The sequence below is a fragment of the Diadema setosum genome, chromosome 5 (assembly GCF_964275005.1).
Source record: "Diadema setosum chromosome 5, eeDiaSeto1, whole genome shotgun sequence".
Classification (NCBI taxonomy): Eukaryota; Metazoa; Echinodermata; class Echinoidea; order Diadematoida; family Diadematidae; genus Diadema; species Diadema setosum.
This window is the reverse complement of record NC_092689.1, coordinates 45,666,627-45,688,619: the sequence shown is the minus strand read 5'-3', so window position 1 is coordinate 45,688,619 and position 21,993 is coordinate 45,666,627. Positions and strand designations below refer to the sequence as shown.

The following is a 21,993-nucleotide window of genomic DNA, read 5'->3' as shown; positions in this document are numbered from 1 at the left end:
GGATACATTCAAGTGTATATGCAAACCGAAAAATGAAAAAATAAAGAAAAGAGAAGAACACAAACCTTGAGCATACCCCAAACACTGGGTATAATAATCCGGTGTTTTTTTTTTTTTTTGTTATCATTGTTGTTATTATTTCCGTCTTGTCATTATCACGGTCACTTTCAAATACCATGTCTTGTCTATGGACGGTGTAGAAATCTAGCGTGCTTTACTGATACGTTATGGTGGACTGTAAAAATGGAATAAAGATAATAAACATGATACAACATCAATGATGATGACGAGGGGAAGGTGGAGTAGGATGAAATAATACCCATGATTCATTAGCAGTGAAAGCGATGATGATAATTATTCTGATAATGTTAGTCATGTTATTGATGCTGATATTCAGTAATAATATATCGTCCAAATCATGAATTGAAGTTAAATTTACAAAAAAAAAAGCCTTGATGACAATGATATCAAGTATGCAGAAATCAAAAACGTGTATGCACGTGTGTCTGTGTGGTATTGTGTGAATGTGTGTGTGTGATGCCTGTGTGTGCGTACTTGTATAATATTATGATTGCGTGTTCAGACAGAAGTGGCGCTGTGGTAAGTATCTTGGTTAGCTAGAATTTTGAGTGCGGACTGCAATTTAATATTATGATCAATACGGGACAGATGTTCGACGTGTCGCTGTGTATTACAGTGTACTACGAATTACTGGAACGTTCCACTGATAAACATTCTTTCGTGTGTCAATCGATGAAGCGAACGTGTGTATTGATCCAATTCATAAATACATTCTGTCGCTGACCAACGCTTTGTGATCCACTAAATCTTGCTGACCGCATAACAATGGTCAAGTAAGAAACCCTTTATTGTCTCATACCCACACGATGACCCAAACTTGTTATGAACAAAATTGTGATCACTCGAGACAACGGCAAATTTATTTACCCTCGTTGGTCGGGTAGGTGTAAGCATTATGCTTTATACGTAACAACACGTAATTACTACCTCATCAAAGTCAGCTGATATAGATGCATGTGTTGAGTGTGTGTGCGAGTGTGTGTGCGTGCGTCTGTGGATGGATGTGTCTGCGTCTGTGAAGCTACTACTAGTATCATAACCAAGAGAAATGATTTTAGTGTACTCATTTTATTTTTGGCTCGTAGCTGGTCCGAGGCCACTACAGCAGCCTAGCGCAGCTGAAGAACACAAAGTCATTATTCTCCTCAGATGGGCGCAGATGGCGCTGTCACACGTCGCATTGTATGAAATGATGACTATGATACGGTCTCACATTGATCAATCTGTCCTGTATAGAGACGTGTTCATTCGTTTTTCAAGGATGCAGTTCATAATATATATCATAATGATATATGATATCATCATTCTGTAATTTCACTTGTTTATCATTTTTATTGTCATGCATACTATTATTATTGTTATGTTCAGCATTGCAACGGTTATCGTATTAAGGTACTGCAGTGATGCATTCCAAAATAATCATTGAGGAAATATTTAGGGCCCTACACAACGCAACGAAAGTTGGGATTTTTAGGTAATGTACACAGATAATACATACATTATATACTTATAATATGTAGATAGATAGATAGATAGATAGATAGATAGATAGATAGATAGATAGATAGATAGACAGAAAATAATATAATGAAAGCCTGTGTGTAATCAGACACACTATGATTACGTATTACGTGATTTTTATCGTTGGTAAACATAACGCATTATATAATGATAAGACCGAGGAGACAGGCCGTGACATAATTCGACTACAGCGCAATGATATCATCATCTGAAATAAGGGGGGGGGGGGGGGTTAACACTTAGTTTTGTTTCAGCTATATACAGTTTAAAAAAATAGATAAACCATACTTTGACAACATCCGCAAGACGAAATCTGTAGAGTCGGTTCAACATCAAACTGCCAAAAATAAAATGTCTCGTCACAATGTTTTGAGTACACAGGAAGTTTCTTTAGTGATCCATAATCATTGACTCTGAGTGGACAGGATTCACTGGATCATTTACCTCAGAATTGTTCACTGTCAAGAATTTTAGTATCAACGACATTCCTATTCTCAGTGACTGCTTGTTGCTACATACTCAATCACATGCAACCGAGTCCGACCTTTGAAGTGAAGGCCTATACGTATAGTATACTATACCCCTCAGTAGTTGAAATGAAACAGCTCGATCTTAAAGGCATAATTTACCATTTGCAGATGAAAGCATTAGTGCTTTAAAATAGATATAAAATGTGAGTTAGGGATAGAAACAACCACTGTCAAAATTTGAATCCGTATAATCGATGTTAAGTGTTGTTAAATAGACAAAATGTGAACAATAGTTATAATAAAAAATGTTTCCAGACTAAACCGTATACAGTTACGGTTTATTGAGAAAAACCCTGATATCTCCTTATATTTTAGGTTTTATTGCAAATATTTCATATGGTAGGATGTTTTATGATACAACAGACCTACACATATGCATCAAATGTGATATCTGGAACATTTTTGAAATCACTGCTCCCAAAGGTAAACTGGACCTTTAAGGCCCGGTCCCACTGCACTTACGGATGCAAAGAGGATGTAAAGCGTACAAAAAATCTTGCCATCCGTTGGAAAACGCTACGAATCCGCTGTGTACCCATCGCATACGTGTTTCATCCGCTCTATCCATCGAGCATCCGTCCACTGTGATTTCATCCGCGCAAAAAGTTTTGAGCTGCTTAAAACTTTTAGAACGGATGAACTTTCCGCTGTGTACGATGTAAATCCGCGACATACGAGCAACAAACGTTGTATGTCCGTGCGGCATCCCTTAAACGTCCGCTGCATCCTCTCTACATCCTCTGGGCATCCTCGCAACTCACATCCGCTGCAGCTAAAAACGGAAAGAGGGAGGAAAGATATGGTACGTGGAACGTCTTTACATCGTTAATAGCACGTTAATAGAAAGGATGTAAGCGTATGCATCTCGTATATAAAGCATTTCGAAAGCATCCCCCCTGCATCCGCTCTACATCCGCTCTGCATCCACTCTGCATCCGCTTTTTCTGCTATGCGTCCGTTTCGCAATTATCTCCGGTAACCCCTTCGGAGCTGTCATCCCCTTCCATCCGCTTTCATCCGCTAGGCTTCCGATGAACATCCGTTTAACATCCCCGCTACATACTACCCACGTCCGTTCTATTTCCGTTCTGTTACCGCCAATTTTCGCCAATTTTGTCAATTTCTGGAGCGGATGAAAGCGGATGAAGCCATCCCCGAAATTTTGCTCGTCCGCTGTGTCCTTTCTGCATACGCTTTGTGTCCGTCGGCCAGTGGGACCGGGCCTTAAAGGCCCGGTCCCACTGCACTTACGGATGCAAAGAGGATGTAAAGCGTACAAAAAATCTTGCCATCCGTTGGAAAACGCTACGAATCCGCTGTGTACCCATCGCATACGTGTTTCATCCGCTCTATCCATCGAGCATCCGTCCACTGTGATTTCATCCGCGCAAAAAGTTTTAAGCTGCTTAAAACTTTTAGAACGGATGAACTTTCCGCTGTGTACGATGTAAATCCGCGACATACGAGCAACAAACGTTGTATGTCCGTGCGGCATCCCTTAAACATCCGCTGCATCCTCTCTGCATCCTCTGGGCATCCTCGCAACTCACATCCGCTGCAGCTAAAAACGGAAAGAGGGAGGAAAGATATGGTACGTGGAACGTCTTTACATCGTTAACAGCACGTTAATAGAAAGGATGTAAGCGTATGCATCTCGTATATAAAGCATTTCGAAAGCATCCCCTCTGCATCCGCTCTGCATCCGAAATTTTGCTCGTCCGCTGTGTCCTTTCTGCATACGCTTTGTGTCCGTCGGCCAGTGGGACCGGGCCTTAACACAGTGCTGCTCTATAGACTGTAATTGTCCCCATTTGATGAAAACTTATAATGATATAATTTGTTTATGATCTGATCATTTTTGCTATTAATATATCACATTATTGTTGTTCACAATTATGTCTAAATAAGTAGAAAACATAAATGGAATAATCAAAGAAGAAGATGAAGACAAGAAGAAGAAGAAGAAAAAGAAAAAGAAGAATTAGAAGATTGAAGAAAAGACGCAAAACTATAACCTGCAGCTGTAACATAGCGTGTAGGCCTTCATGACATATTGTGATACATGTATTATACTTGTATCTGTGTACGTTTGAGAAGGAGCGCGGACTAGCAGAAAGATGAATCAAGAAGGCAGAAAAAGCGAAATAAAAAAAAAACATAAACAAAGAAAATGATACTATAACACAATTCCAAAAAGTTATTCATTTTGGGGTGTTGTATAACGTAGCGAGTGTGCAAAAGCCAGGGGGGGGGGGGCAGGGGCACGGGCGGGACAGACGTGTGTCGTGCCGTGCCATACCGGGGTGGCCGTATAGGCCCCCATCTCACTAGGAATGCGATTATGGCGACCATGGCGATCTGTGACGATTTAACAAATCGTGGCGCGATCGCCGTCCGTCTCCATTTTTGGCCTCCGAGGCGATTACACTATGGTTTCGCCCCGCTCAACCTGCGCTGTATAGGCGCTATGATAGCGCCACGATAATAATACGACTCTGCCACATTGTTGCCGCATTTTATCGTACGCTTATCAAGACTTCGCTACTAACGTGATACGATCGGAGTGACAGTGATACGTTCTCGCCGTGCTCGGCATGCTACGATCTCAAGGGATTGGGGTATTGGGTTTTATGATTGAATTTCTTCAGTCAGATGTCAGTGTCAAACCGACATGACCTTTGTATGGTTTCACCTTTACATCTTAGCATTCTAGAACACACCAGTTACAACCTGGTGTGAAACAATTGCACTACACTGTATTAGTTAAGTCATCCATTCAATTAAAAGGGTAAAATGTGTATATAACATTAAAGAACCGGCTTACGAGCAAATTACAAATCGTATCCTACAATGAGACAATTTTATGAAGAATTATATTTGAAAAAATTACAAATTAATTTATACTTTCATTGACTTGCAATGGTATATGACAAACAAACAATTTGATAAACAGAGTAGATTCGTACTGAGTGTACGTGGAAAAACGAATTTTATACACTTTTCTCCATGTCCACCTTCCTGGTCTGTGCATCACTTTCTTTCGTTCATGGTTGGTTCCTGTTACATAATGCCGTAAAAGTGGTAATTTTCATGGGCGATGGGGCCGCTTTCGATGGGCTTGAGTTACGCCTAAACGCGTTGCTACCCCGTCAGAGCAGGGAGGTGGAAGCTTCCACCTCCCTGGTCAGAGTTAGTGGCGCTTTTAATGCGCTCGTGATACGCTCTAAAACCACGGCGACCTCGCTACGGAAGTTTTGGACATGTTCAAAACTTCCGTCGTGAGGTTGCCGACCACAGCGACGGTGGCGTCCCTCCGCGCTTCTGAACCGCTGATACCATGGAGAAGATTTAAAGCGATCAAGCCGCGATCCGCCGCGCTTTGTCGATTTTGATGATCGTAGCGGAATCGCCGTCTATAGGGCTCACACCTGTAAATAAAATGGAATGTCCCAGACCCCTTCACAAATTCGTACCAAAGATACCAAAATAAATGAAGAAAAAAATTAATTAAAAATCATTAATGCAGTTTGGCATAAAACTGAATAGCTGCAGATATTGAGTATGAATTCCTCTACAAACTGCATTTTGGTTTGAAGATGAAAGTTGTTCTCATGGAATTTGAAGGGACTATGATTCATTGGGTGCGTGTACGGAAAATAGGTAATTTTTTGAGTGAAAAGAACTCGTAGTCTGGCTTTGCGGACCCTTGGACAGAGTTTGAACCGAAGAACCTGCCTTGGGAATTTGATGGATGACAGGGTATAGCTCACTTATCCAGGTTAATGAAGATGAAACACCTTATTTCTTCCAGCTATTTTACAGAATTTTTTGAAATTTGAATTTTAACACACGTCTCTATGGGGAATTATTATTATTTACCCGTGTGAGCCCTATAGAGAATGCACGTAATGCACACAAGTCAATGGGAAGTATTCATCCCACACAAGCTCTGCTGGTTTATGTTGATCTATTCTGTCAAATCCATCCCTCCCCTCCCCCCTCTACCCCCCCCCCCCCCCCAAAAAAAAAATCTGCTTAACTACAATTTGTTTTCTTATTATGTTCTTGTGGTACTAGATCTTGGTAGAAACTATAGTTATAGTCATCAGTATCCATGACTTTGAATGATTGTGTCATTTAAATTTAACCACTGAAACAGCTCAAAATGCATCAAGTTAATCTGTTTAATAAATAAAAGTGTTTTACAGTACTTTGTAGGCAATAAGGTGATGATGACACACCCTTAATCAAGGATAACTACCTGCATCTATGTACTAGTATTCATCTTGTATATGAAAAACTAATCAAAACTGCAAGATTTATTTTTGAAAAAAACTCCAAAGGGCATAATTTTCAAAAGTGTCTCTTTGAGAAGCTTTATAACCCTTGAATGTGCAATTTCCCATATAATGTAGGGGCAAATATCATCAAAAACACATTTATGATGTTAAAAAGTCAAATAAGAAATATGACCTCCACTATATCGTTAGTGAGTGATTGGGGCATTCAGGGGAATCAGAGCGGGTTGCAACCACAGAACTCTTACAAGAGTTCTGTGGTTGCAACCTAACCGGCAACCCGCTCTGAGGGGAATAGCTATACGCCCTCTACGGTATGACAGAACATCATCCTATTTTGTCCACTCGATCAAAATGGCTTCGAAACTGGAGCTTCAACGTGTAAATATTCTGTGCTCCTGTGGCACTCGTTCACCCGTAACACAGCTGTATTTCTGCAAGCATTGCCTGAAAATTCGATGTGGAAAATGCGTCGCACACGAGGTAGGTTTCTGCGTGTCATGGCCAAGTTGATTTGCACTCAACAACCAGGATGTTTTCTATGAAGAATAGTGTTGTAACTTGTCTTTAGTGCAGTCCAGATGGTTGAAACCATACGCTCCTACTTTGTAAGCCTAACCGCAGCACCGGCCCGAACGCGAAGCTCGGCAACGCCCCGGCCTGGGGTTACTTCTAACAGAGTCACTTCACTCAGTAACGATCTTCGGTACAATGTGTCTAGGCCTACCCGACATTCTTGTAGAAACTAGTCTAAATAGTCTAATCATACCCAAACGTACGTCCAGTGTCCAAATGAGATGGGATGGTGGTTGGTAATCACGGTAATAAGAATTTTAACGTTAGATCTGTTTACATTTGATCTGTTGATCAGCTGCTGTGACTGTACATCAACACTACACAGCTGTGTAGTGTTGATGTACAGTACAAATGTAACGTTACCTATGGCTATGTCACATGTGCATGAATTGCCAGGGCACTTTCATCTCGTGTGTCTCAATGGTGAAGTGTGCTTTTCATGTTATAAAATAAATGGTGCTAGTTATAAAAAAAAAGAAAAAGAAAGAAGAAGAAGAAAGAAAGAAAAGAAACCTAGCATTAAAATTTCAATAGTTTGTATATCCTCATGGCACATGACTAGCTACGTACGCAGCCGCTGTAGCGACAGCGGCTGCACCTCCTACTCTATTCCTTCGCAGACGTTGTCATTTTTCAGTGTGGTTGTGCGACTCCTTCGTGAATATCTTTATTAATCGTGGAAAACTAAAATACAAGGAATTATCGTAATCTATGATAATCATTCAATAATCGGTATGCGATTTTTTGTTTAATTACGTCAAAAACTCACCGAAATCTGTGGCTGAAATCAGGTCTGTAAACGTCCTTATTGCTTCACTCCTCATCTGCGTGTTATTTGAATGGCATTCACTCTCGTATACTATACAACGTACAACGTAGGTAGTCGGAGAGGCGCCCTCTAGCTGAGCACTGGAAGGTACAGTAGAAGTAGGTAAAGCTTTACATGTACACTGACGTACGTACAATGTAGATCTAGGGCCTACAGCTTCTTGAATTGAGGGAAGTTGTTCCATTGCCAGTTAGACTCCAGGTTCAAGAGTACATTGTATGTAGAACATGAATATTCTACCAGTAGGGGAAGAAGGACTGCTGTCTTTAGTAATACTCTGTTTTGGAGCGAGGAATTTGGTAGCCATGGCACATAGCTACATGTATGGGTGGCCTGTTCATGTTTGCGATATGATGGGTTGCATGTTAAATAACAGGTGATTCAAGTTGTGACCACTAATTTTCGCATTTTTACACCAGAGTTGGCTTCGTGCATAAGATATTGGTAGAAAGTGTATTGCAATGGTGAGACATTTGTATTGCAGAAAATGAAGATTGATGAAGTAAATGTAAATGATGCTCTACACATGTTTTACGTGCACTAGGTGGATTCGCACTACTGTCCCAATTGTCTCGAGAACATGCCATCGGCTGAGGCCAAGTCCAAAAAGAACCGCTGTGGGAACTGCCTTGACTGTCCCAGCTGCCAACACACTCTGTCTCACCGAGCCACCAGTGTGGCAGTGCCAGACCCCAAGGACCCAACAAAAACCAGCACCAAGAAGGTGTACTACCTAGCATGTGGACTCTGCAGATGGACATCCAGAGATGTTGGCATGGCAGATAAAGACTCTGGTACATAAAGTGACGCTCATTCTATGTACATCATTAAAATTGAGGCTGTGGATGGCTGTTTAAAACATCTGTTTCTGACTGTCATACACACACATAGTTACCATTTAGAACAGCTTCTATATCAGATGTTTTATTTGAATGGGTTGGATGCGAGTTAGCAAGAAATGTCCTGAGTGTGTACAAGGAGTATAACTGGCTTCATGTCTCCAGAAATGAATTTCAAGGTCTCTTATAAGCTATGCTGCTAGTTCTTTGATTATGGTGTTTTTGTTTTTTTAACAGTTTTTGTTTGTTTGTGTGTTTGTGTTTTACTGAGAGAGATAAATGTTGTGTACGTGGGATATCAATGCAAGGTTGAAAAGCAAACAAGTTTCGCCTTATTTTCTCTTGAATTCTTGTTTTGTTTTGTTTTGTTTTGTAGCTTGTACAGTGTTTAATCCTGTTCTCACATTCTTTGTGTATACAGCAAGTGGACCATGGCTGGAACCAGAGAATGAAGGTGCCAAAAGAGTAAGTTTGCATTTCAATAGGAAGTTATACAGTAAGCTGTGGCAATTATATTAATTAAGATTAATCTTTAAAGGCATTTTTGAGATGTAATAGTTTGTGAGCACTGTACCTTTACTTTGAATTACAGTTGGTAGTACCGAGACCTTATTCAACTGTGAATGGATGTTTGAAATCTATTACAAAATAATGAGAAGTTTTCATACCTTGGAAATCATACCTTGGAAGTGGGCTTATATGCCCTGCTGCACCAATAAAGATGATTAATTTCTGTATGATAGGCTCTGTGCAGCTGGAGTACATTGACAGTTGAATACAGTACATGTACTTCATCTGGGTTAAAATCTATCTTTCTCGCCCGAAATTTCTTTAGCTTTGTTTTTAATGTGTTGGTTGAAGAACTCTCAACTACATATGGTGGTAGACTGTTCCATCCCAATATCACTCTGAGAGAAAAAAAGGATTGCCTCACCTTTGTCTTAACACGTATCTTCAAAATCTGAAATCGATGTCCTAGTGTTTGGCTAAGTCAAAGAAGTCAGTTGACTGGAGGTCAATAGAACAATCAGGGTATGCAAATGCGTAACAGGGGAAAAATGAGAAAACTTGCTGAAAATGTGTTTTTTGCTGTTTGTTGTAGCTGAGTGTTGAAATTTTTATTTCATGTAAATAAATAGTCAGAATTTTGCATGTAACTGCGCATGAATTAGCATTTTAATTAGGGGTGTCAAATTACATTGAAATGACTAATATATCTGAAAAATTCATTTTAAAAAAAGGAGAATGTTTTTTCATCTGAAATTGCTTTTAGTTATTCCTGATAAATATCCCTTTCATTCAACACTAACACAAAGCCATGACATATCACAAAGCCATGACATATCACAAAATATGAATTAATGTCATATTTTCACTACTCAAAATGGATGATCAATTTCGTAGGCATTACTTTGAATTCATATAAAACCACTTTTTTATATTTTATGATATTTCACTGTTGCCAAAGAGTGAAGAGGTAAAACTTTCAGGAATAGGTAACGGACATTTAGTGGCCGTTATTACAAAGTTTTATGAAATGAGGGCTGGTATTTTGGAAGATACGATATTTTTCATCAAAAAAAATTATCTGTACAGTTTGATCTTGAATGTGCGCATAATGTTTTGATCCATTCTCATATTTGTAAACACAGATAGATTAATGAATATGAGATTTATGATGACTTGAGTTGATATCCAGGCTGTGACACTCAAACAATGACATATTAAGCCAAAATACTATGTTTTTGCTTATGATATCTTTAAAATTGAAAAAGCATTGAAATAAGAACACTGAACACTTATCATATGACCTTCATGCAGTAGAACATGGGCAAGGATCAGTCTTATTTTTCCTCAGCAATTTGTAAAAATATAAAAAAGTCAGTTCTTATTGCTAAAATTTGCTAAAATTTTCACACAATAGATTACTACATATGTACAATTCATGGCTAAAAAAACAAGGATATTCAATGAGGGAAAAAAGATTCTTTTAAGTAGTCAAATTAGGATATACCTCACTGAAAATAATAAAAAACGGCTGCACTTATTTTCCTCAACATTTGAAAATGGCTCAAAAATCAAAACTGGATGAAAATTTATTGGCAAACAGCACACCATATTGTAGTGTACAATGTATCTTCAGTACTTTAAGGAAAAGCAGAAAAATAAGCTGTTTCTCCATGTATAGCTGTACAGCATGGGTTAACCCTAAAAGGGCCGGGGGGGGGGGGGGGGGCGGAATCCGCCCCCCCCCCCTCGACGTTTCGCGCTATAATTCTGTAACGCGAGAAGGCCTCATCGCGAGGCTTCTTGACTTTCTTCGTTCAAGTCTCGCGCAACTTTTGAGACCAAATTTGCAACGTCCGCGCATACTTTTGCGAAGCCACGCCCATTTTTGTAACGGAATGTCGCTCCAAAACGGGCACAATTTTGTGATTTTGTGTACATTTCCTATGGAAAACAGTGCTCTGTCATGAAAGGCATAAAAACCTGATTATTTTAAAAATTAATCACTTTCACTGATTAATTTTGTGCTAATTATGGTAGAAAAGTGGTCAGTGACAATTTCCAGTGAAAAAACAAAGAAAAAACAAAAGTTGAAAAACAAAGAAATACATAAGAAATTCTGAAAACAATAAAATACGTAAGAATTGAAATGAGTTTTGGAAGTTTTTGTGATGTACAGTTGTTGAATATGCTAAAACAGATTTACAGATCAAAAATTAGACTCTCAATGCTTTTAATTAAGGTAAAATATCACCTTGAGCTTAATTTGCATAATTAATTAATTAAAATTAGAAATTGATTGTTTCAAAAAATCTTATGACACAATCTTGTAGATTATGACGCGGGTCTCACGCATGCAAAATTTCATCGCGATCGCACCACCGATGGCCCAGATCTCGGGGGCGGAATCCGCCCCCCCCCCCCCCCCCCCCCCCCCCCCCCCCCCCCCCCGGTCTGAGCATAGCCAAAAAAGCCCGGCCCCTTTAGGGTTAAAAAAGGTCACAATGTCACAAAAATAAGCAAGCATTACACTCCTACCGTGACGGGACTTCAGACCTCATAACTTTCTCAAGCAGAAAGGACCACTGTTTTTTATTGCATGCAAGCAATGCCAGGAAAAAATTCATTAATTTGATACCAAACACATAGGGGTAGACTTAAAATTTGGGCCTCAAATCTTGATTTTACATAAGTTGTAAAACGCTTTTTTTGATGCATTACATGGGTTTTTCGCGACTTTTTGGTAATTAATCTTTAATAATTAACAGTAAATGAGAAGAAATTAGCTATTGTATTACCACATGTGATTATTCAGGGAATAATTTTCCAAGTCAAATTTGATTAGCAATTTCAGCTGATGAACAATATTTTAAATGGTATCCTGTACACTTCTATGGAAGAAAACTGCTACACAAAAGTTAGTTTGTGTAGCAGTGGTGTAAAAATGCATAGCAAATTGCGATACGATACCAGGAAAATTATTCCCTGTTATTGATGTATCAGCATGCTGCATGTGAATTTTGAAGTCAGTTGGTGCATTCTTTTTGAAGTTACAATTTTTAAAGTGAGAAAGTCATAATTGCATACCCTGATTGTACTTATCACCTGGAGCGCATCTATTCCGTGTACAATTTTGTAGGTTTGTATCATGTCTGATATATGACTTCTGTAGGCCAGTGAAGGTAGCTTTAGTGTTCAACCCATGATGCATAATGCAGACGTCAGAGGGGATGCACTTTCTCTATTTTCACAGCATCTTTCTTCATACAAGGATGCCACATGGGTGCACAGTGTTCTACAGAAGGTCTGACTACTGACTTATACAGTGTAGAATGCCTTTCTCATCCACGAAAGTGAAAGTATGTTTGATAATTCCAAGCTTGCGATTTGCAGCTGAACAAACTGTTGTTCATTATCATGAACAGGCTGGTGTGGCAAAAGTGAGCTGGGCATGTATTCCCAATGAACAGGAACATACTGTTGGCCGCATGTACTGCCAATTGGCATTCTGATAGATATCTGTAGTAGCGCTATACTCATATTCAGTGTGTGTTGTCACTGTCTGACCTGTAGATAGCAGAGCTGACTGACTATTACCACCAGCTGGCCAAGCAGGAGAAGATGGAGCGTGACCATAAGAAATTTACCCGGAGGCGGGCCTACTTCCGACTGCAGGAGAAATATCTCTCACCCAGTGCTGGCAGGAGAAGGAGCAGTGCTCTTTTGAGTTCATTTACTGGATTAGCGTAAGTTTGCCCTGCTCAATCCATTGTACGACTGTAAGTACAAGAAGCCATTAAAATGAATGTTAAAGAATCTAGATAATACTACACCTCGGCATGTTAGCATAGTTAAGTCCAGGAGTTTGAGGCAGTAGTATCTCCCAGAATCATACTTTTATTTCAAGCGACAGATCAGACTAACATTTTAGAACTCTCAAAGTTTGCAGTTGTTATTTACAAACAAAAGTGGGCATTGCTCGGGAACTTTTTCAACCAATTTTCAGTACTTCATACATACAGCAGGCGCTGTCTTTTGAGACTGTGGATGAAGAACTATAAAATGCAGTAAATTAGAGTCTCATCAATATCTAAAGTGGTATAAGGGTGAAATACCATTGTGATGATTCCGTCATATACTTTCTTCCAGGCCAGTGTGTTGAGATAAAATTTCTCCTTGCCTTTCGTAATGAGATCATTTCTGAAAATTGTCTAAAATGTGAATATCTAATGCTCAGAAAATGAATGTAAGTGAAGTGATCAAGTGATGCTTAAGATAATCATGCAGTGAAGAACAGGACTCAAAGTCCATCACCAAAATTTGTAGGCTGCCTCTTTAATCCTTTATGTGCCCAGGTACTGCTAAGCTTTCTCACTAGCATTCAATAATCCATCCAGACTTGACGTACAGGTACTTCAGAGTTAGCAAGCTCGCTCAGCTATAGCATACTTGCCAACTAGTAAGATTTTATCAGATTCAGTAAGATTCTTTACATTAAAAATAGCAAAATCAGATTTTCTGTCAGAGAAATCAGATTTTTAAAAAATATTTAGATATACCTTTCATGTGTATTTTCTGAAGATTTGACCGAAAGTAAGATTTTTAACTTCAGTTTGCATATAAAATAAGATTTTTGCAATCCACGAGTAAGATATTTCATCTTGAAATGTTGGCAGGTATGCTATAGTGATGTGCCTCAGTGCAACTGAAAGGTCATATTATCACTATAGGGATTTGGGGGATGAAGCAGTCTCTACTCATGGCTAATCAGTGGGGAAAAAAAAAACACCATCAGCTAATAAAGCACAGTAAAAGTTAATGCAAGAACTCCAGTCATTGGTATATCATTATTTCATTACGCAGGGATACAAGCTCCTCTCTCATTCTAGCTGGCCTCCCTGAATACGACCATGTAGAAATTGTACATGATCAGACAAATGCTACAGATAGGGCAACTATGTCATGCCGGTTTTGGTGAAATGTACTGTGCTAAACTCCTTGAAAAAAGAAAAATAAGTTTGAATACTACACAACGGTGTATAACAAATCATAGTGAGTATCCTTCATCTCATCTGGAAACATGCTGTAGATAAACTTGGCCAACAGATGAACAGCTATGTTTGAACAAGGTCATACCATTCGCAGTGTTAAGAAAGTTCATCTTTAGCTGTATGTGTCAGCAATGTTTCTGTACAACTGAGCTGTCTATGCAAGATTAGACACTACTGTCTTTATAACCATTTTTATTGGTTGAAGTAGTATGTAGCAATTATAACAGCCACTGTATTATTATTAGGAGTAGTAGTAGCATCATTTTTATGATTTTCATCATTTCTGTCTTTGTAATGTTTCTTGCTATCACTGTTATGTTTGGTAAAGTCGTAAACATGACCATTGCTTTGACAAACTTTTGGATAGTTGATCAGTTTGGTCATTTTTTCATTTAGATTGAAGGATGAGCAAGCTGCAATCAATCCTGTACAGCAGATTGAACCTACAGAAGAGGTGGATCCCTTGCCAAACAAGATATTGACTCAACCAGTTGTTTTAGAAAAAAGTGAGTTCACGTCTCCTATCTTTATTATCCCACAATTAGTATGCAGAATGGGCAGTTATATTGTGAGGGGGATTGAATTCTTTTATCCATGGGTTGAAAACAGGAAACTGGAAAAGTTGACAAGTGTATGTTAGAAATTCGATATAATAGTTTCTAATTTATGTAATAAATTTATTTTTTAATCAAGGTTGAACAAATTATTTGTTTCTTTCTTTGGTTGATTTTTTTGTGTGTGTGTGTCTGTGTCTGTGTTGCTGTTTTTAAGGTTAACTTGTGAGGTAACAAAATACCTTATTCAGTTAGCTGAATTTTTTTTTCAGTCTTTAAACTTCTTGACTGTATGTCTCCTCTGTACATGTTTTCCAATCTTAGTCAGTCTTGCAGTCAAATAGCAGACTTAAAACTTGCTTTGATTAGTAATGTGTCAATTTGAACAAAGTTAAATAGCAGACTTAAAACTTGCTTTGATTAGTAATGCGTCAATTTGAACAAAGTTCACATCATTGCTAATTTAGCCTTCGGATTTCTGAATTTGAAAGCTAGTAATTCAAGCACAGCTACTCTTTCCAGTATCTTAGATTATTAAATTCTAACATCTACAGTGCTCATTCTGTGACTATGGAATTGCCTCCCACCTCATATCCAGTGCACATTCCTAAGTTATTAATGTATACTGATTGCACATATAACTTTCTTCACTATAGTCTGTAACATCAGCCACAGACTACAACATCCAGAGTACAACTGTGTGAGTGTAGAGCAGCTGTATCCACGACACAAACATCTACTTATCAAGAGATCTCAAAGATGTCGGGTAAGTCCATTCAACTTTTTTTTTCACCATTTGTTGAAGGTGTTTTTCTGTCTGTCGTTGTCATTGTCTTTAATAGCTATCTTACATGGCATATTTCTTTTGTCTCTGTGTTTTGTATGTTGTTACGTTGTACCCCTCCCCATCTTTCCATGTTATAGTTGTATGTCTACATTTGTGTAAAGCAGCTGTTTAAAAGGAGAAATGTTCTCCAGAAAGCTCTCATAGCATTTAATTTTTTTTTTGTCGAGTCTAGCAGATTGCAATGGGTTCCATTATTGTTGGCTGTACTTTAAAAGCTTCAGAAGTGTCGAAATCATTATGTTTTCTGGTTATTTTGCTGAGCACAATTCAAGAGAATCAAGGGATTGTGTTCACAGTGATTACGCATCATCAGAAAATCAGTGGTATACTGTATATGCCCTATATTTCGCGAGTCTAAATTTTCGCGAATTGGAATTCCCTACAATTTCGCGAGTGGTTAAATTTGCGATCGTGGAGTCCTGTACTGAACAGAGAAGTGTACACACGTACATTGCATTTACATCAGGATCAGAGTCAATATTTTCATGTGTCTTTAATTTCGCGAATAGCACCTGACTTGCGAAATTCGCGAAAATAAAAACCTCACAAAATATTCGGCGTATACAGTATAAGGAAGGAATGCACCTTCATTTATAAATGAAGGTGATAACAAGTCTACACAGTGATGTGCCTTCATGTTGTACATGTAGGTGTAGTTGTACATTGTGTGTTTACACTTTATCAGCTGTTAGCTTTGTAGGAACAAGCATGTTGGTTGAGAAACATTTGTGTTAGGAGATTGCATGGATACCAGTAATCAAAATTATGCATGACAGTTGGGGATGTATAGTAATTAGACATCACCCTTCAATACGTAGTGTGCAAAGTAGTAACTAGCACTGAACTTACCTAACACTGATGCTTGTTGCTCCTGTTAGCATGGCAAAAAGTCAGTGACTCATGCTCTACACAGCCAAAGTTGGTACTGAGATTGCATTTCTCTAAACATGCATATGATTTTTTTACATCAATTGTTGTGTTTTGAATGTGTAGGAATGTGAACACAATCTGAGCAAGCCAGAGTTCAACCCATCCTCTATCAAATTTAAGATTCAGCTTGTTGCCATGTAAGTATAATATAGTTAAGCAAGCATTATATTCTGTTGTGTGCCGGATCACAGCTAGATTTTGTTAGTGATACATTCTTGGATGGCTTATGCATGCACAGAGGTACTAACTTTTGAGAACCTTTTTATTTTTTTCCTTTTTTTTTTTAGTAGTGGTGGTAGAGTTTTTTAATATAGAAACAAAAACTGACCGTTCACTGATATATGGACTTCAAAAGACATGCGAGTGAATGTCTGCTGTATCCTGAAATTGAAAGTCAATTTGACAGGATGTCAAGGTGAAGAACAAGCCAAACCGCAAGAAGAACAAATATCTGAAAGATCTGGGGCCCGTTTCATAAAACTTGTCATCAGTGACAAGTTGTCATTGATGTGACAAGCTGCTGAAATCCTTGCATCTGATTGGCTAAGAGCAAATTTGTCATAGAAATGTGGCAGTTGTCACTGAGATAAGTTTTATGAAACAGGCCCCTGAGTAAGCAAGAAGATAACGTCTGTTGATTAAATCCACATGCAGTGTTTTACTCAAGTTTTGTAGAGCTATGTCTAAACTAGGTAATTACAGCCAGCAATGTTTCTACCAAGAGAAAAACTACATGTATCGTAGACTTTGCTAATCAGTCATGATTACTTGCCCATGTCTCACCCTGCAGTCAGCACATCCCAGATGTGCGCATCTTTCTTGTTCCCAACCTTCACTTTGGAAAGGAGAGCATTGTGACCCTCATGATCACCAATCCTCATGAGAAGGCCATGCCAATACGCTTTGATGGCATCAACCCCAAAGACTGTGATGACACTCATGCTACAGCACAGGTAAGTCACTAACATGTGAGTATTACATCATTCAGTCCCACTGATGTCTTGTTTGTTTCATCGAAGGCAGACTGTTTGGTAATGCATCCAGAAGGTATTACATCTTTCAAAGTTTCACAAAAGTCTCCAAAATAAAAGAATTATTTGAAGAAAGGAAAGACAAAGCACAACTTAATATTGCACTTTTAATCTTGCCCTTATGTCTGCAATCAGATAATACATCATTGCCCTGTACTGAATGTTTTTTTGTTTTGTTTTTTTTTTTTTTTTGGGGGGGGGACAAAAATATGATTTTTTACCTGCAAGCGAAGGTGAAGTTTCTGCAAGCTTTTTGAATATCTGTGATTCATGATTGGTAAGAGAAGAATACAAAAAGTATATGAGAATTTTGTTGGATTTCATCCTGATGTTAGCAAGGTTTCAGGAAAAACTGAAGTTATTCAAGTTGTCCATGAATAGTTTTGTCTTTAACAGGCCTTTATACAATATATAGGCCTACTAGAAGAAGAATATTTTTTTTTTTCCACACATTGCTTTTCATTCAATGATCAAATGTTATGATTAGTCTAGTAGATGTTTGTATGTGTTATGCAGAAACTTCTTTCCACATAAGACACTTCTTTGACCCTAATGTGTGGCACATTAATAATTGCACCTCTTTTTCTCTCTGTAATGTGTAGAAATTAAGCAGTTTTGCCAAGACAATGCAGATGCAGCAACAAAGAAGTGATTTTGTTTTGTTTTGCAGAATTTACCCTTGTGGTCTTTTGGTACTTTCTTCTTCTTCCTATCTTTAGCCAGAGACATAATGTTTGATGCGAATGGTAACGTGTTGATTGTGAAAAATTGTGTGTCATTAAAATTGTTGTCTGCACTTTTTTTACGTTCGTTTTCATTGCAAGGTTATCCCCCCTGAGGATGAGCTAACCTTGGGACCAAAGGATGTGACTGCCGAGTATGATGATAGTACATCTGATTTACATGACTACCATGACAATACAGAGTAAGTTTTGATCCTTAGAAGTACTTTGCCAGTCTAGGTTTGTGTTTGGCCATCTATCCAGTGTAGTCATTCCCCATAAGAGTGTCAAGATCAACACCCCTTGGAGTCTTGTTGGATCTTCCTTACAAAGCTTTTGCAGAGTCTTATTGAGTATGTGTAATTCAGCAAGAACAGAGTTGACTGAACTTGTATAGGGCCAATCACCATTCCAGTTCTAGTGCTAGAATGAATCAGTTTATCATGTGAATGATTTTGATTAACAAGTAGGAGAAAAATATAAGGACAGAAAAGTAAATTACATTAAAAATCAAAATGGCATGGATTCAATAAAGTTATCACATTACTGTGGAGAATTTACAGTATCATCTGGTCTCTTATGTTAACGGAGAGTTTGTAGAGAAGCATTAAACAGACACAAAAAGTTAGTTTCATGAATGTTCTTCCCTGTTCCTTGATTAAGGTACACGTATGTAGAGAATGCAAGGTCAGAGAGAAAGAGAGAGTTCATGTCCTTTTTAGTGTGACATAGGAGCAACATGTCTGCCTCTAGCCACACTAACTGGTGTGTAGTGTGTGGCCAAACCATGAGATGAATGTTTGTATGTTTACGGTTGAGAGATATGTTGGAAATTGTATCCATGCAACTTTGATTTCAGCTATGTCCATTTCCGGAAGGCTCACAAGCTTGGTGTTCTATTCAAGGTCATTCCACAAAGAGCCAGTGGCAACGTGGTGGTAAGAAAGCTTGCTACTACCCTTCAAAAGTTATACCACATCACTAAAGATGTGTGATTGTGAAATAAAAACTACAGACATTAGCATGGAGAAGGCCGTAGAGAATCATTGTCATAATTGTGTTTAGGGTTGTGTAATTTGCGAGCACAAGCGGAACGATGTGTAAATGCAGGTAGTGAGTGTAAAGCAGCCATATGCACCATCAGTGAAACAACCTGAAGTTTGAATGAATGCTGCAAATGCTGCCATATGAGATGAAGTCATTTTACACCTACATTAAAGGGGACCTCTGGAAGATTTTCAGATTTTACATTAGATCAACTACAAATAAGTTATACTGAGTACAGAGTTTCAGAATTTATTGTGACTGGGATGAGGAATGATCATGTTTTCAAAATTTATAACAAATTACAATGAACTGGGATGATGACATGACAGCCTCACCATAAGAATGCATGAGTTGGGGCTCATGGAAGCAGAACAAACGAAGAAGGCATGCATAGAATCTACAGGGGTGAACTTGTTAAACATGTGGTATTGTAATGGAATTACATTGCTACATTTCTGAATATGTGAGGCTCCTATTTCATCAGCACTGTTTAATGTAATTTGTGTGAGATTTTCAGATTATTGGTTTCTCTCTTCAAAGGCTGCAATAAATTCCACAAATCTATACATGGAGCTGTTTTTATGTACTACATGATGTGAAATTATGAAAATTGTCTGGAATGCCCCTTTAAAGACTTTGTCATGCAGCAAAATAACAGAGCAAGCTGTGAGCATTAAATTCTTATGTCACACTATTTTTTATGGAATAAGAAGCACCTTCAGATGTCTTATACATGATTAACTATTTGCTCAATACTCAATGTAATTCTATTAATGAATTGCGCATGTCTCCCTTTTACAAATGCTGAAAGTGTGAAACTCTATCAGACTTGACATTAACTCAGGCTTACTGTCAATATGTGTCAATGTTGTGTTCCTTGTGCAATGGTGGTGGTAGATTAAGATGTTATATTGTGCACATGACATGACATAAACTGCTTTTACTGAATGATATGAATTGTTCTTTTTATCCAGATTGTCTTCACTTTGAAATACAACTACAAAAACTCTGCACTACGAAGCTCCATGGATGAGGAGCGCTCACCACAGGAGATCTGGCTTGAACATGAGGTCACTATTGACTTGGGCCATCTTGTAAAAGACTAAACAAAGTATTTGTGCAATTCTCCAGAGTATATCCGGCATGATTAATGTTGTAACTAACCTGTGAGATTTGTTAATTTTTTTTTTTAAACTGATGCAAAATTGTTTAAACATAAATTATTGTCCATGCGAGAACATTTTGGCTAAAAATTCCCAGTGTCAGTATACAAGATGTGAAACAGTATTTTGACTGTACAGATATCCATTCAAGATGTCACACAGTACATGTACATTCATCACTCAACAGAGTGTTGTCACCCTCTCTCCTCTTAGTCTAAGTTCCAGTCTTCTTCTTGGCCACATTTTGTCTAATTGATATCATATACACTGACTTTAGCTACCATGTGCAGCATATTACCATGCATGCTTCTGGAATACATTGTGAGTTGGAAGTTGCAATATCTAAACATTAATAGCAAAATGCAGTATGATAAACAATGCACATGATGTTCTGTAGTCTCAAGAGTAGATAGATGCAAATTTGAATAGAATATATCATGAATTATGAAATGAAGGTGTTTGGTTTTGCTCTGGCGTTTTTAGTTTGTTTGATTTTGTACAATGTATTTAGGCTGCATGGGGCTGTGTATTTCCACGTATGCCAGTGTTGAGGAAAATCTGCTGCTTGTTCCACTTATTGCTCAGTAAACAAAAATATAGAAGTCGATATCTCCTACAATGCTTTTAAGGTTCTGTGTGGAGCCCCTCAGTAAAAGCCTGTATGAGTGATTCCTTGGGTATCAGGGTGCAGCTTTGTGAGGTTCAGAGTCTGCCTTGGGATCTATAGGCCTATCAGGCTAGTTGTAATTTCCCATTTTCTCTGGCATGACGTGATGAATAAAAAAAGGCTCTTGTAATGGCTTATTAGCAATTCTTGGCTTACTTTTCCCTCTGCTTAGAGCAGACATGTCTTGAAACATCTTGTTAAAAACACCCAGTCCTTGTTTGTTTATTCAGCAGGCTGTCTCCCAGTAGGCAAACCAATATGCTTCATGTTGGGTGTTTCAGTTGTGAAGAGAGTTTACATGTAAGGTGAACATAAATACTATCTCTGTATATTCATAGTCCCTTTTGATTAATTCATACCATTGTATGCCATACAGGTAGCAAATGACTAAAGAGTGATTTGGCTGCAAATGCTAAACTCTTCCTGTTCTTGCCGTATATCATTAGGAGGAAATTGTACTGTACATTTGTATGTATATCTCAAATATGTTTATTTCTTTTGTATGTTGAGCATAAGAGGTTTATTGAAAATGTTGCAAAGACTGCAAAATAATATTAATCAGATGTATGTTAAAAACTGTAAATTTGTGTGTAGAACAAAAAAAAAATATGATTACAATAAATTCAGCAGTGCATGTGAACATATTTGTTAACTGTGATGTAGGCCTAATATACGATTCAAGGCAACATATTCTTACAGTCTGCACTATGCAGTGTATAATCATGAAACAGGATAGTTTGAATTGAAAATGTGGATAGAACATAGACATGTGCGTATGACTTACAGGTGCAAAATGTTGA

At 38.2% G+C, this 21,993-nt stretch overlaps 1 protein-coding gene across 1 annotated transcript; it reads left to right on the top strand.

Moving 5' to 3' along the window:
- The first annotated feature begins 6,784 nt into the window (after nucleotides 1-6,784).
- Nucleotides 6,785-21,643, top strand: LOC140228359 (dynactin subunit 4-like). Its single transcript, XM_072308586.1, has 11 exons — nucleotides 6,785-6,913; nucleotides 8,380-8,629; nucleotides 9,096-9,139; nucleotides 12,755-12,927; nucleotides 14,629-14,738; nucleotides 15,443-15,552; nucleotides 16,627-16,700; nucleotides 17,354-17,516; nucleotides 18,419-18,519; nucleotides 19,176-19,254; nucleotides 20,338-21,643. Exons 1-11 carry the CDS (start codon nucleotides 6,785-6,787, stop codon nucleotides 20,467-20,469), a joined length of 1,365 nt encoding a protein of 454 aa, XP_072164687.1. The 3' UTR covers nucleotides 20,470-21,643.
- Nucleotides 21,644-21,993: the final 350 nt, after the last annotated feature.